At 41.0% G+C, this 17567-nt stretch overlaps 1 protein-coding gene across 1 annotated transcript in view; it reads right to left on the bottom strand.

The window, feature by feature from the left end:
• Window positions 1–17567, bottom strand: part of Lrrc9 (leucine rich repeat containing 9) — a 93260-nt gene that overhangs the window by 60062 nt on the left and 15631 nt on the right. The window contains exons 8-10 of the mRNA XM_048362117.1: window positions 17347–17502; window positions 8378–8574; window positions 7463–7594 (exon numbers count right to left, since the gene is read on the bottom strand). Coding sequence (XP_048218074.1) covers window positions 7463–7594; window positions 8378–8574; window positions 17347–17502 — 485 coding nt within the window. The remainder of the gene's footprint in view (window positions 1–7462; window positions 7595–8377; window positions 8575–17346; window positions 17503–17567) is intronic.

Below are 17567 nucleotides of genomic sequence, written 5' to 3'. Positions count from 1 at the left end.
GGTGACAGGGACTGCAGATCTTCAGTGAGTGCAGAAGCGACAGCAGAAAAGTCCCACCGTGAGTGCAGAGACCAGACAGCAGGAGCTCCATGGGCCCCAGACTGTGCATAGACTGGACCAAGCCAGAAGATGGCATGGAACTGAATGGGCTGGGACCAGACAACAGCAAGGGAGCTGGGCACCACGGACATGGAGAGTCTCCACCGCCATACCGCCACCAGACCCCACCCCGGAAAATCCCACAGCATCTCGGGATACACATACACTCCAGGACCAGTCAGTTCCTCCTCCCCCCGCCAACCCAACGGGAGAAGAGCTCTGGCAGAGACCCAAAACTTGACGTGGACCTCATCACAAGGGGACAAAGAAACTAGAGCTCCCTCCCTCCCCCTCCCCACCCGAGGGAACAAAAGAGCCCCCTATCTGGAGGCTCTAGGACTCTACATCTCCTAGAAGAACACAGGAGCTAGCAGCTGGTGGAGCAACTCCCAACAAAGTTGACTCCCCCAAAGCCCCAGCTGGCGAGCCTGGAATTGTGTGCACCAGCCCCCCCCCCCAGCAGTGACCCGGGGACTGGTGGGCATTTGATCTCTGCCTGAGGTGCTCAAGTTTGCACAGATTTTTGAACAACAGATGCACTCATGCACATGTGTAATAACAGCCCAGCAAAGTCACCTGGGCCCGAGCACACGCGCCCCTTACAGCGGAGGCACAGAGAGGCCGTGGGCACCAAACCATGCCCAGACACTTGAACCTGCTTGGGGCCATCCATACCTCCCAACAGCAGCATTGTGAGAGGGCACAAGCACCCTCCAACAATCCAGGACAGAGCACCCCCAAAAGAAGCACAATAGCTCACACCCACGCACCCGACAGAAGGCCGCGTGGGTCAGCGTCCTAGGCCTCCAGCAGGAGAGTCCCACACCCACTCCCCCACTGGAGCACAGAGGTGGGCAAGCCGCCCCTCAAAGGCAACACTCGCTCTGATGGGTGCACTCACATAGGTGGGCTAGCCGCCCTGCAGCAGCAACATTCACTCTGAGAGGCCAGCACTCCAGACTCATAGCAACTAGTGGGGAAAGAAACAAAAAAGAGAAAAGTCTCTATGCCACCCTGAATCAGCGACTTCCGAACCCCCAACAAGGCTCACAAGGGTCAGCACAGCACATAGGCAGAACACGGACCCACAGAGGAAGGCACAGAGCCTACCCACCCTTAACTGTGGTGAGGGTAACCATGTTGGCAAAAACCGAGATGGTCACACTCACCCATAGGGAAGTAAGGTTCAACAGCAGAATTCAAACCAGGACACAAACAAGTCCCCACTGGTGGGCCAGTGGGAACCAGCACAAACCCAAGCCAAGGCCGCCACCTACAGGTCACCAAAACGAAGTACAAGGATCAATCAAGAACCCATAACTCCTCCATCCTAGATGCGTAAATCACAAAGAAACATTACAAATTTTATGCAGGGTCAAGCCAACTCGCCAGCTCAAAAAAAACAGTACGAAGAGGAGATGGAGAATAAAAAAGGCTATGATAGCAGAAATGACGGAAAGCCTCAGGAACAAATTCAAAAAACAATTCCATGAATTTAGAATGGAATTCTCAAAGGATCTTCAGGAAGTCAAGAAAGAAAGGGAAGTAAAAATACAGTCTACTCCTCATTTAAAGAAGACCTTAACATCCTGAGAAACGAAATGCATAAAAAAATGGAATCAAAATGCAACTCATTAAAAGAAGAAATTACCACACTGAAAGCTGATCTGGCAACTATAAACAGCTCACTTGCCTCAGCACAAACCACACTCGAAGCCACGTCACAATTGATCACCTTGAATCTCGTGTCTCTCTTTTGAATGATGATTTAGCTGATAAGGACCAGAAGATTATTGCACTCCAAGAAACTGTCCAGGGAAGACCAATCCAGGAGATAGTGGACAGGGAGAAGAGATATAAACGGCATATAGTCGGAATAGATGAAGGAGAGGAGTATCAGAGCATAGGTATACAACACATATTCAATAGAATTATTACAGAGAATTTCCTCAATCTCAAAGGGAAAACCTCACCCAAATAACAAAACCATATACAACACCAGACCAGACCAGACCAGAAACATCATAGTCAGGGCCTCAGATTTTAACAACAAAAACATATTCTGAATGCAGTCACAACAAAGAAAGAACTATACTATAACGGAAAAAAGATCAGAAACACGGCAGACCTCTCCACACAAACGTACAATGCACGAAGAGCCTGGAAGAACACCATCCAAGTCCTGCAGTCCAACAACTGCCAACTCAGACTTAGATGCCCAGCAAAATTAGAATTTACTTTTGAGGGAAAAACCAATCTTTCTATAGCAAAGAGAAACTAAAGGAATATGTGAACAAAAAGCCACTGATACAGAGAATTCTAAGAGGAGAACCCCACCCAACAGAAAACATACAGGACCTCCAGGCAGAAACAGAAAGAAACTACAATAGCCAGAGCCCAATAGGAAAAACAGCTCAATAAGAAAGAAAGAAAAGGAAAGAAGCAAAACACAGCCTAACAGGAAAATGGAAGGGAAAAAAACCACACCTATCCATGGTTTCTATAAACATCGAGAGACTGAACTCTCCAATAAAAAGCAAAAGATTGGCAGAGTGGATTTGCAGACAAAACATAGCTATCTGTTGTCTTCAGGAGACCCATCTTACAGCAAAGGACAAAAACAGGCTCTGAATGAAAGGATGAAGCAAGATCTTCCATGCAAATGCACCTACCAAAGCAGCAGGGGTAGCCACCCTGATTTCAGACAAGCTAGACTTCTCATTAAAATCAGTTCAAAAAGATAAAGAAGGACACTACATATTAACACAGGGAAAAATCCAGGAAGAAGACATCACCATGATAAATTTATACTCACCAAACAAAACAGGTCCTAATGATATCAAACAAATTCTTTCAGAACTACAGAACAAGATAGAGCCAAATACTGGGTTGGGAATATGGCTTAGTTGCAAGGGTGCTTGTCTCATATGCATAAAGCCCTGGGTCCAATTCCACAGAACCACATATACAGAAAATGGCCAGAAGTGGCACTGTGGCTAAAAGGGTAGAGTGCTAGCCTTAAGCAAAAAGAAGCCAGGACATTGCTCAGGCCTGAGTCCAAGCCCCAGACTGGCAAAAAAAAAAAAAAAAGATATAGACCCAAATACAATCATAGTGGTTGATATTTTAATATTCCACTCTCTCCAAGAGACAGATCCAGCACACAGAGGATTACGTAACACCATATCCCACATGGATCTGACAAATCTGTACAGAGTTTTTCACCCTACATGTACAGACTCAATACACATTCTTCTCAGCAGCCCATGGAACATACTCCAAAATAGATCATATCATAGTCCACACAAACAGCCTCAGCAAATACAAGAGTACTGACCTTATCCCATGTATTCTACCTTATCACAGTGGAAGCAAGGCAGCCCTTGATAACAAAGGATACTACAGAAACCACACAAATACTTGGAGGAAAAACTCCTCACTGCTATCTAATATTTGGGTCACAGAGCAAATTAAGGATAAAATTAAGCCATAATGACAATGAAAATACATCACAAAGAAACCTATGGGATACAGCAAAGGCAGTGCTGAGGGGCAAGATCATTGCCAACGGGGCACACATGAAAAAGAATGGAATCAGAACAGGTAAATAACCTCATGATGCAGTTAAAATGACTGGAGAAACAAGAAAAAACTGAATCTAAAACGACTAAGAGGAGAGAGATCACAAAGATTAAAGAAAAGATAAATCTGATTGAGAATAGAAAGACTATTAAACAAATAAATAAAACTAAATGCTGGTTCTTTGAGAAAATAAATAAAATTGGCAGACCCCTTGAAAGACTTACAAAAGCAAGAAGAGATTCATATCTGTAAGGTCAGGGATGCCACCAGAAAAATTACAACAAATACACAAGATATTAAAACAATTATAAGGAACTACTTCCAGAAACTTTACTCACTAAAGAATGAAAATTTTACAGAGATGGATCAATTCTTAGAGAAGTATAAACTACCCAAACTGAATCAGGAAGAAATAAATCAGCTAAATAAACCAATAACCTATAGCGAGATACAGGATGTAATCAAGACCCTTCCAACAAAGTAAAACCAAGGCCTGGATGGATTCACCAATGAATTCTCTAAAACCTTCAGTGAGGAGCTAATACCAATACTCCTCAAACTCTTTAGTGAAATAGAAACAGAGGGAGAAATCCCAAACTCATTCTATGAAGTAGTATCATACTTATCCCCAAACCAGGCTAAGACCCAATAAAAAAAGAGAATTACAGACCAATATCACTAATCAACATAGATGCAAAGCTCCTCATCAAAATATTAGCTAACAGGATCCAGAAACTGATCAAGAAAATTATACATTACAATCTAGTAGGTTTCATCCCACAGATGCAAGATGGTTCAACATCCGCAAATCAATAAAGGTAATTCACCACATCAACAGAGCTAAGAACAAGAGCCACATCATCATCTCAGCCGATGCCCAAAAAGCCTGTGACAATACAACACCCATACATGTTAAAAGCCCTGGAGAGAAGAGGAATAGAGGGAACATTCTTTAAAATAATAAAAGCCATATACAACAGACCAACTGCTAATATCACATTAAATGGGGAGAAACTAAAACCATTTCCCCTAAACTCAGGAACAAGACAAGGATGCCCACTCTCCCCCTTCTATTCAACATAGTGTTGGAATCCCTAGCCATAGCAAATAGGGCAAGAGGAGGATATCAAAGGGATCCACATTGGTAAAGAAGAAATCAAACTATCCCTATTTGCAGATGACATGATCTTATATCTGAAAGACCCAAAAAACTCAGTCCCCAAACTCCTAGAACAAAGAAACCATTTTGGCAAAGTAGCAGGATACAAAATCAACCCACAAAAATCAGCAGCTTTTCTGTATACCAGCAATGTACAAGCAGAAAAGGAAATAATACCATTTGCAATACCTAAAAAAGAATAAATTGCCTAGGGATTAACCTAACTAAAGACGTGAATGACCTATTTAATGAGAACTATAAAAAACTAAAAAGGGAAATGGAACCAGGAGAGGGAAAGACCTCCCATGCTCATGGGTAGGCAGAATCAATACAGTAAAAATGGCCACATTGCCCAAAATGTTATACAAATTCAATGCAATCCCCATCAAGATCCCAGCTACATTCTTCACTGAAATAGAGAAAACAACCCATAAATTCATATGGAACAGCATAAGACCTAATATCCAAAGCAATTCTAGGCAAAATAAGCAGCGCAGGAAGAATCACAATACTAGACTTCAAACTCTATTATAGAGCCATCGTAACAAAAACACCTCAGCATAAAAACAGACCTGAAGACCAATGGAATAGGATAGAAGACCCAGAAATAAAGCCGCATTCTTACAGTCAACTGATATTCGACAAAGGAGCTAAAGACATACAATGGAAAAAAACCATAGCCTCTTCAACTACTGGTGCCTGGAAAACTGGGCAGCCACATGTAGAAAACTCAAAGTAGACCCTAGCCTATCACCATGCACCAAGATCAACTCAAAATGTACTAAGGACCTCAACATCAGACCTTCAACCTTGAAACTACTGAAGGACAGAATAGGAGAGACACTAGAACTTATAGGCACAGGTAGGAACTTCCTGAACATAGTCCCAAGAGCACAACAGATAGGGAAGAGACTCAACAAATGGGACTACCACAAAATAAAAAGTTTCTACACAGCTAAAGACATAGCCACTAAACTAGAAAGACAGCCAACCATATGGGAAAGGATCTTCACCAGCACAGCAACAAAGGCCTAATATCCGTCATCTACAGAGAACTCAAAAAACTAACCCCCTCCAAGCTCAGTTAACCACTTATTAAAGGGGCAAAGGAGCTAAAGAGAGACTTCACAGGAGAAGAGATAAAAATGGCAAAGAAACATATGAGGAAATGTTCAACATCCCTGGCAGTAAAGGAAATGCAAATAAAAACAACCCTGAAATACCACTTCACTCCAGTTAGAATGGCCTATACTCTGAACTCAGGCAACAACAAATGCTGGAGGGGATGAGGGGAAAGAGGAACCCTTCTCCACTGTTGGTGCGAGTGCAAATTAGTACAACCACTTTGGAGAACAGTATGGAGGTTCCTCAAAAAACTCAACATAGACCTACCCTATGATCCAGCCATACCACGCCTAGGCATCTATCCTGAACAACCGGTCTCAGGATACCATAAAGACATCTACACATCCATGTTTATTGCTGCACAATTCACAATAGCCAAAATATGGAAATAACCCAGATGCCCCACTACAGACGAATGGATCAAAAACCATGGTACCTGTACACAATGGAATACTACACAGCAATTAGAAATGATAAAATATTGATATTCACGGGGAAATGGTCAGAACTTGAACAAATAATGTTGAGCGAGACAAGCCTAGAACACAGAGAACAAAGGGGCATGGTCTCCTTGGTATATGGCTGTTGGGGGTGGGGGGACAGTAGAGAGCAGGTGTGCAAAATAACAAATTTCTTTTCAAATGGTATTTCCACATGTTTGGGTCAGCATCTATACATTATGTATCTAAAGCCTAACAACTATTAAAGAAACATAAAAAGGTCTAGAATAGACCAGTCAGTGGATCACAATAGCTCAACAGCTATGTACACATGATTACATAAGATGAGGATAAGCAAAAACAACTCCAAGAGAAGGACATAGGAGGATTCTATTGTTGACGTTACATTTAATGTTCTAGGTGAACTTCCTTTGGCGTACCCTATGTCATTACTGTATATGATTTTGGTACACTGGATATTGTATATATGCCTACTTGATCTAGGGAAGGGAAAGAAAAATGAGGGTGTAACATATCACAAGCAATGTACTCACTACCTTATTATGTAATTGTACCGCTTTTGCACAAACCTTTTCAATAAAATTTAATTAATAAAAAAACATGGTAACTATTGGATATATAGATACAGTGATATAAAAGAAATTACTCAAAAGGTCCCTTTCTCTTTGGAAAAGTGTCTTATGTGTGTCCACTAAGGTGCCCTCAGACCCTGGGGATGATTTACTCACAGAGTAGTAAAAATCCACCCTTAATTAAAAACAGGCACATGAAGTAATTCTTAACAACTACATCCTTTTTTTTCCCCCTAAAGTGTTCATATAAGCTTTACATTTTACTCCTTAAAAATAGGAATGTGTTTTGCCACATAATTTACTTATGTTCCAAGGTGATGTATACAACTACATTCTAGCTTCATCTTCATGTATATGTAGGTATCTAGGTAATCATTATGATTCTGGGGCAATCTTTGTGTGAGCCACAGGTGTCTGGCAAAAAAATGATTTTTAAAAGCTATGCTTATATATCAATCTATTACCAATCATTAGATCGAGTGCCTTCTTCAAAATGGATATTTCCCACAGTTTCCAATTCAATTAGCAAAAATGGGATCAGTAACCCATGACTTTTCTTCTTTTGTTTTACTTCATTACGATAAATTGTTTCAATTCTATGAAAGAAAAAATATATATACAATATCAGAATAATCTAAAACTCATACCATTAAAATTTATGATCTAGTTTAAACTTATGTTAAATACATCAGTTTTTCTTTTCATAAGTAAAGCCAACTCTGGTACTAAGCCGAATCAAAGATGCTCTATTACTGGTAATCAAAATCACTTTGAACTTTGTTAACCTCATTCAGAATATGTGAAGGTGAGAAGACTATTCTCGTCTAACATTATGGTTTCCATCTTTTCAGTTTTCTCAGTAAAACAGACATCTCCACAGCACCTATGTCTTAAAAGTCTACCTTGAGGATTATGTACAAAATAAATGTAGACTGCATAGCTAAAAGTAGCTGCTATGGAGGACCCTCCCTAAAAATGTTAGAGTTACTGTTGTTAATAATATTGCAGGTGAGCTTTAATGCCTTAGTAAATATAAAAAGAACTAAGGGAAGAGTGTGATGTTGCCTAGCTGGGTGAGTTTGTGCACCAGTGAATTCTTTTAGTTTGAGCACAGAAGAGTAACGTGACCTGAAGAAGCCAGGCAGAGGAAACTCATTATTCTTAAGAACTGCAAAATCTTACACCAGCTCAGAACAAGCGATACTTTTATGTCCTAGGAACTGAAACCAGAATTGGAGCTGGGAATGCATTTCCTGCTTGACTTCATACAGTAATTCTTTCCACTCCTCAATAAGGCAACTGAACTCAACTGTTGGGGCCAAACATTCTTATTCTCTTATGTTTCAAATTGGAATAACTAGACAATTCATTAAACATACTCATCTAGTTTTTTGTTCCAGAATGTTACCCTTTCATTCAAGGCATTTAACTTGGCTAATAACTTCTGTTGAAGGCTTGTGTCTTCTGTGGCAGGCTCATTTTCCTTTGGTGCTTCAGGTTCAGCTGCTTTACTGTTAGGGGATTTATCACTAGAGCCTTTGCCAGACCCCCGGAGCTCAGCCAGTTCTCGTTCCAGCTGTTGAAAACAACATACCAGACAACACAATAAAAATGAAATACTGTAAAGGCAAAGTCTAAATTCAAGTAGTAAATTCTGAGTAAGATCTGAAAGTTAATTTAAATTAGCAAAGTAGAGACCTAGGTAATAAATGGCCAAGCTTCATATCACATTAAATACGTGACTTTGATGCAAGTTCCTCCAGCTAACTTGGTCTTGATCAAATAAAGACTTTTATTTTATTTAATAGTTATGAGGGCACAACTGAATTTATAAATGACACAATAAAATTTCTCAAGATTTTTAAAGATCATTTTTCATCTGGTTCCCCTTTGTTTATTTTCTTGATCCTGTCTTTATTTGTTTGAATTATTAAAATACCTAAAATACTTGAAACAGACATATGGAATTGAAACCCTTTTGTATAAGTACTTAAAGATAATTCAAAAAGAAAATACTAAAGAATACAAAGAGCCATGTGCTGGTGGTTCACACCTGTAAGCCTACCTATTTAGCAGACTGAGATCTGAGGATCATGGTTCTTAGCCAGCCCAGGTGGAAAAGTCCAGGAGACTCTTATCTCCAATTAGCCACCAAAAAGGCAGATGTGGAACCATGGCTCAAGTGGTACAGTGCTAACTTTGAGCAACAAAAGCTCAGGACATTGCCTAGGCTCTGATTTCAAGCCCCAGGACCAGTACAAATAACAATAATAATAATAAACCACAAAGGGTACTTGAAACCTATCTGTCAATTGAATATAAAAGAAGCAAAGAAATACTATAAATGAAATATAGTTTGGTTTGCTTATATTCAAGCCAAAATAAAACACTAGCTTGAGTATAAATAAATATTTAGGGCTGGGGATGCAGCTAAAGTGGCAGCATGCTTGCCTAACAAGCATGAGTACCTCCGGGGGAGAAAGAGAGACCAAAAACTGGAATAATTTTGTCATTCTTAACTCATTTTCCAACTTTTCAATGGTTTCTCAACTAGGGTCTTCTGAGGAAGAAGTTAATCAGTAAAATAAGCAAGAACTTTCATGTTTTTGTTTTTGCAGTTAATATCTTTTCCCCAGTTGGCATTTATTTTTGGCAAAATATAGAGTGAGGATCCAACTTCTCTATTTTCAAATAGTTTATTTCTCTATGTCATTACCTGAATAATACATTATTTCTTCATACTTAAAAATTACAGTAGGGACCGGAAAGATGGCACCGATAGAATAGGGAGGCACCCCGACTTGCTCCAACGGAATAGTGAGCTGGGAACTCCAACACCCAACACCCCATCAAGAACCCAGCAAAACCAACAGCCAGAAGCAGTGGAGAAACGCAGGAAAACAAAAAGGAGCAAAAAAAAAGAACCGAAAACCTACACAGAGCCGGAGATTCACCAGGGCACCCTCCCCCCACCAGCCGACCCTGGCCCAAACAGGGTCAGGCTGGGAAAGGGGAATCCGGCGATCGGCAGACAGGCTGCCAGGAGCGCAGAATTCATATAGTGGGAGACCCCACGGACACAAGGCAGGGTGCAGACCAAGACACACACCGGCAGCGATGAGAAGTTCGGGTCCACACCGGGTTCGGACAAGGGAACCCAGTGCGGCAGAAATCGGGAACCAGGGAAGCCACCACGACACTTAGCCAACCCCTGGAGGGCCAACGGCTGCGCGGGACACACACACAAAGCAGCAAAAGTGAGTGCCCCATTATCCCCTCCCCCAACGGGAGATCAGCTATCTGAGACCCAAGCCCGACAAAGAAGCTAGATCTCCCTCCCTCCCCCTCCCCCACCCCTGAGGGAACAAAGAACCCCCAAATCAGGCGGGGAAGCTCCCATCAGGCGCTGGGAAGTCAGTTTAGCAAGGGAAGGGCGCAGCACCACCAACACCCCACAGGTTCCTGAACTGGCAGAACGGGCTCCGCCCCCTTCCCAACAGGGGCCGGGAGACGGCCAGTTGTGCAAACCCCACCCGAGGCGCCTGGACCTCCCAGACTCTTACAACTAAAACCACAGGCGCTGGTGGGTAATACCAGCCCAGCAGGGTCACCTGAGCCTGATCACGTCCACCCCCCTCACAGTGGAGGTGAGGTCTGAAGGTGCCAAGCCACACCCAGACAGTCGATCCCACTGGGCCCCACACATACCGCCCCCCCAACGGACTCGCGGGAGGGCGCAAGCACAACCCAACAACCCGGGACTTGCTCTGGGAGGCATATCCCGCCGAAGTGCCTGTTGCAGTGGACACACAGCGCACAGGAGGGCGGGGCCCCCGGCGACAGCGCCCGCTCTGGTAGGCGTACCCTGCACTGGTGGGCGGGGCCACAGCGGCAGCACCTGCTACTGTAGACACGCCTACACAGGAGGGAGGGAAGAGCTACAAACCAAACCTGAGAAGCCATCCAGATCTCCAAATGCGCAAATCACAAAGAAACATAACTCAGTTCATCAAAGGGCAAGCCAACTCGCCAGCTCCAAAAAGCAGCACGACTGAAGAGGAGATGGAGACTAAAAAAGCAAATGAGGCCATGTTAACAGGAATGATCGAAAGCGTCAGAAATGAAATCAGAAAACAATTCCAGGAATTTAGAGCGGAAATCTGGAAGGACACCCAGGAAGCCAAGAAAGAAATGGAAGCAAAACTGGATACAATGCAAGCCTGCTTTAAAAAAATGGAAGCAAAAATTGATACAATGCAAGCTGCCTTTAAAGAAAATCTCCACATCCTGAGAATTGAAATGCATGAAAAAATAGATTTAAAATACAACTCTTTAAAGGAAGAAATCTCCACGATCAGAGCTGATATGACAACCATAAATAGCTCTCTGACATCCATAAACTCCGCAATTGAAACCATAACACAAAGAGTGGACCATATAGAATCCAGAATCTCTCGCCTGGACGATGAAGCAGCTGACAACAACCAGAAAATGACCACACTCCAAGAAAAGGTGAAGCTTCAGGGAAGACTAATCCAGGAACTAATGGACAAAGACAAGAGATATAATCTGCGCATAATTGGAATAGAAGAAGGAGCCGAATACCAGAGCAGAGGGCTTAATCATGTTCTCAATAAAGTTATTGCAGAAAACTTCCCCAATCTCACAGGGGACCCCATCCAGGTACCGAAGCCTATAGGACACCTGGCAGGCCAGACCCCAGGAAAACCACCCCAAGGCACATAATATTCAAGACTACAGACCTCAATATTAAAGAGCAAATTCTGAATTCAGCCAAAGCGAAGAAGGAAACTTTTTTCAATGGGAAGAGGATTCGAATAACATCTGACTTATCCACACAAACTTACCAAGCTCGAAGTGAGTGGAAGAGCACCATCCAAGTACTTCAGAATAACAATTTACAACCTCGGATCAAATATCCAGCGAAATTGGAGTTCACATTCGAAGGGAGAACCAGATCTTTCCACACCAAAGAGGAGCTAAAGGAGTATGTGAATAAAAAACCAGCCCTACAGCAAATATTAAGAGGGGAACCCCACCCAACAGAGATCAGAAAAGACACACAGACAGAATCAGAAAGAAACTTCAATAGCCAAAGTCCAGCAGAAACAACAGCTCACTAAAAACAAGAAAGAAAAAAAAAAAGAAGAAAAAACAGCCCACCAAGAAAATGGAAGGAGAAAAAACACCCTTATCCTTGATCTCTTTAAATATAAATGGCTTAAACTCCCCGATACAGAGGAGCAGGCTGGCAGAATGGATTCGCAAACAAAAAGTTGACATCTGCTGTCTACAAGAGACCCACCTCACAGCAAGGGACAAAAACAGGCTTCGAGAGAAAGGATGGAGCAAGATCTACCAAGCAAATGCACCCACCAAAACGGCAGGTGTAGCCATTCTGATCTCAGACAAGCTGGACTTCTCTTTAAAGTCCACTCAAAAAGACAAAGAAGGACACTACATATTAATACAAGGAAAAATCCAGAATCAAGAAATCACGGTGATAAATGTATACTCACCGAACAAAAGAGGCCCTACATATGTCAAGCAAATTCTCAAAGAATTACAGAGCAAGATAGACGCAAACACAATCGTAATGGGTGACTTTAATACTCCTCTCTCTCCAAGAGACAGATCCAACACCCAGAGGATTAGTAAGGGAGCTGAGGACCTAAATAACACCATTTCCCAAATGGATCTAACAGACCTATATAGAACCTTTCACCCTACAGAGACCCAATACACCTTCTTTTCAGCAGCCCATGGATCATATTCCAAAATAGACCACGTCATAGCCCACACAAAGAACCTCAGCAAATACAAAAGTATTGACGTCATCCCATGTATTATATCTGATCACAGTGGATTAAAGGTAACCCTCAACAACAAAGGATACCACAGAGCCTATACACACTCTTGGAGGCTAAACCCCACGCTGCTATCCAACACTTGGGCCACAGATCAAATTAAAGATGAAATCAATGAATTCATAAGCCACAATGACAAAGAAAACACATCACAAAGAAACATATAGGACACAGCTAAGGCAGTACTGAGGGGCAAGATCATTGCACTCAGCACCCACATTAAAAGAATGGAAGCAGAGCAGGTGAATACCCTCACGATGAAACTAAAACAACGGGAGAAACAAGAAATGACAGAATCTAAAACGACTAGGAGGGGAGAGATCACAAAGATTAAAGAAGAGATAAATCTGATTGAAAATAGAAAGACCATTCAACAAATAAATAAGACTAAAAGCTGGTTCTTTGAGAAAATAAACAAAATTGACAGACCCCTTGCAAGACTTACAAAAAAAAGAAGAGAAGAGACTCATATTCGTAAAATCAGGGACTCCACAGGAAAAATTACAACAAGTACACACGATATTCAAACAATCATAAGGAGCTATTTCCAAAACCTCTACTCAGCAAAAAACAATAATTTTACAGAAATGGATCAATTCTTAGAGAAGTACAAACTGCCCAAACTGAACCAAGAAGGAATAAATCAACTAAATAAACCAATAACTTACGGTGAGATACAGGAGGTAATCAAGAACCTCCCTACTAAGAAAAGCCCAGGCCCAGATGGATTCACCAACGAATTCTACAAAACCTTTAGTGAGGAGCTAATTCCAATACTCCTCAAACTCTTCCGCGAAATAGAAACGGAGGGAGAAATCCCAAACTCATTCTACGAAGCTAATATCATACTCATTCCCAAACCAGGCAAAGATCCAACAAAAAAAGAGAACTACAGACCAATATCACTAATGAACACAGATGCAAAGCTCCTCAATAAAATATTAGCTAATAGGATCCAGAAACTGATCAAGAATATCATACATCATGACCAAGTAGGCTTCATCCCTCAGTCACAAGGATGGTTCAACATCCGTAAATCAATCAACGTAATTCACCACATAAACAGAACTAAAATCAAGAATCACATTGTTATCTCAGTCGATGCCCATAAAGCCTTTGACAAAACACAACATCCATACCTATTAAAAGCTTTGGAGAGAACAGGAATAGATGGAACATTCCTCAAAACAATAAAAGCCATATATAACAGACCAACTGCTAATATCATATTAAATGGAGAGAAACTTAAATCATTCCCCCTAAACTCAGGAACAAGACAAGGATGCCCACTCTCCCCACTTCTGTTCAACATAGTGCTGGAATCCCTAGCCATAGCAATAAGGCAAGAGGAGGACATCAAAGGGATCCACATCGGCAAGGAAGAAATCAAGTTATCCCTATTCGCAGACGACATGATCTTATATCTGATGGACCCAAAAAACTCAGTACCCAAACTCCTACACCTAATAAACCAATTTGGCAAAGTAGCAGGATACAAAATCAACCCACAAAAGTCAGCAGCTTTCTGTACACCAGCAATAGACAAACAGAAAAGGAAATTATGGAAACAATTCCATTTACAGTAGCCAAAAAAAGAATAAAGTACCTAGCGATCAACTTAACCAAGGACGTGACAGACCTATTCAATGAAAACTACAAAAATCTAATAAGGGAAATCAAAGAAGACACAAGGAGATGGAAAGACCTCCCATGCTCATGGGTAGGCAGAATCAATATAGTGAAAATGGCCATATTGCCCAAATTGTTATACAAATTCAATGCAATCCCTATCAAAATCCCAGCCACATTCTTCACTGAAATAGAGAAACCAATCCATAAATTCATATGGAACAGCAAAAAACCTAGAATAGCCAAAGCAATTCTAGGCAAAAAAAGCAGTGCAGGAGGTATCACAATACCAGACTTCAAGCTCTACTACAAGGCCATCATAACAAAAACAGCATGGTATTGGTATAAAAACAGATCGGAGGACCAATGGATTAGAATTGAAGACCCAGAAATAAAACCGCACTCTTACAGTCAGCTGATATTCGACAAAGGAGCTAAAGACATACAATGGAATAAACATAGCCTCTTCAACTACTGGTGCTGGGAGAACTGGGCAGCCATATGCAGAAAACTCAAAGTAGACCCAAGCCTATCACCATGCACCAAGATCAACTCAAAATGGATCAAGGACCTCAACATCAGACCTGAATCCTTGAAACTACTGAAGAACAGAATAGGAAAGACACTAGAACTTATAGGCACAGGAAGGAACTTCCTGAATAGAGTCCCAGGGGCACAACAAATAGGGGAAAGACTCGACAAATGGGACTACTACAAATTAAAAAGTTTCTGCACAGCTAAGGACATAGCCACCAAAATAGAAAGACAGCCAACGATATGGGAAAGGATATTTACCAGCACAGTAACAGACAAAGGCCTGATATCGGTCATCTACAGAGAACTCAAAAAACTAACCCCCTCCAAGCCCAATAAACCTATTAGGAAATGGGCAAAAGAGCTAAAGAGAGACTTCACAAGAGAAGATATAAAAATGGCAAAGAAACACATGAGGAAATGCTCAACATCCCTGCTAGTAAAGGAAATGCAAATCAAAACAACCCTGAGATACCACCTCACCCCAGTTAGAATGGCCTATACTCTGAACTCAGGAAACAACAAATGCTGGAGGGGCTGTGGGGAAAGAGGAACCCTTCTCCATTGTTGGTGGCAGTGCAAATTAGTACAACCACTTTGGAGAACAGTATGGAGTTTCTCAAAAAGCTCAATATAGACCTACCCTATGACCCAGCCATACCACTCCTAGGCATCTATCCTAAACAGCAAAATCCAAGATATCAAAAAGGCATTTGTACTTCCATGTTTATTGCGGCACAATTCACAATAGCCAAAATATGGAAACAACCCAGATGCCCCTCCACAGACGAATGGATCCAAAAAATATGGTACTTATACACAATGGAATACTACATAGCGATTAGGAATGGTGAAGTACTGTTATTCGCAGGGAAATGGTCAGAACTTGAACAAATAATGTTGAGTGAGACAAGCCTAGAACACAGAAAACAAAGGGGCATGATCTCCCTGATATATGACTGTTAACAAAGGGAGACGGAGAGACAGTAGAGACCAAGTCTGTGAATACTGTATATGTTCTTGATACATTGTATATTGCATATATGTCAACCTGACCTAGACAAGGGATAGAAAAACAGGTCGTAAGATATCACAAGAAATGTACACACTGCCCTACTATGTAACTGCACCCTCTTTGCACAACACCGTGTAAAAAAATTTATGTCCAATCAATAAAAAAAAAGAAAAAAAATTACAGTAGATTTCATGTATATATCAGTATAAATGGTTCTATTTTAAATAGAATAGCAAATAATCCTTAATTTTTCAATTTATTTCCTTTTTCTCTCTCCCTCCCTCCCTTCTCCCTCCCCTCTCTCTCTCTCTCTTGTGTGTATGCCAGTCCTGGGGCTTGAATTTGGTGTCTTGGCATTGTCCCTGAGGACTTTTTTTTCTCAATGCTAGACACTAGTGAGCTACCAATTGAGTCATAGTTCCACTTTTGGCTTTTTGGTGGTTAGCTGGAGATAAGTCTCATGGATTTTCCTGTCCAGGCTGACTTTGAGCTGTGATCCTCAGATCTCAGCCACCTGAGTAGTTAGGATTACAGGTGTGAGCCATGGGTACCTGGAAAGGTTATTACTTTTTAAAATGTAAATCTAAAATAAAAAATATAGACAGCCCACCTTATTTTAAATAAAAAACACATGTAATATACTATTAAAGTACAACTTAATTTAAACTTCCTACTTTGCTTATACCCTATACCTTAATAATATTACTGGTAAAGTGGTGTTTTAGCATTAAATACAAGAAAGTAAATTTTGAGCATGATCTAATAAAAATGAAACTAAATGGGTCTCTGTAATTTTTTTGAACCACACTATAGCACACAGGTTTAAAAACTTTCACAACTACATAATTGTGTATCTTTTTTTTTTTTTTTTTTTGCTAGTTCTGGGTCTTGAATTCTGGGTCTCAGCACTGCCCCTGGGCTTCTTTGGCTCAAGGCTAGCACTCTACTACTTGAAACCACAGCTCCATTTCCAGCTTTTTCTGTTTCTTTATGTGGTACTGAGGAATTGAACCCATGCTAGGCAAGCACTCTACCACTAAGCCACATTCCCAGCCTGTGTATCTTAAATTGCACATTCCCAGGCACAGAAAGCAGGTAAGTTATCTACCTAAAATCAAAACATTTTGGGGGCAAATCTGACTTGAATTATCTCTATGTAGGCTATAACATACTATAATATGTATAATATATACTTATTCGTAAATATAGAAGTTAAAGATTTGCTATTTTTGATAGTTTTCTTAAAATACAGCTATTGAAATTTTACATTATTAAATCTTACAGTTTTTTTTGCAAAGCTGAGTAATTTTATTCTTTCTTCCGGCAATTTCTGCAATTTGCATTTTCTATCATTCAGTTTTTCAAGGTCCTCATTGAGTTGCCTCTGAACAGTTTTTATTCTCATATTGTAATACATTATTTTTTTCATTGCTGTAGTCTACAAGAAAGAAGAAAAAGCATCAAAATATTATGTAAAAACACATTACAGGTAATTATTAATAC

The sequence above is a fragment of the Perognathus longimembris genome, chromosome 14, assembly GCF_023159225.1.
Source record: "Perognathus longimembris pacificus isolate PPM17 chromosome 14, ASM2315922v1, whole genome shotgun sequence".
Taxonomy (NCBI): Eukaryota; Metazoa; Chordata; class Mammalia; order Rodentia; family Heteromyidae; genus Perognathus; species Perognathus longimembris.
This window is presented reverse-complemented; position numbering and strand designations above follow the sequence as displayed.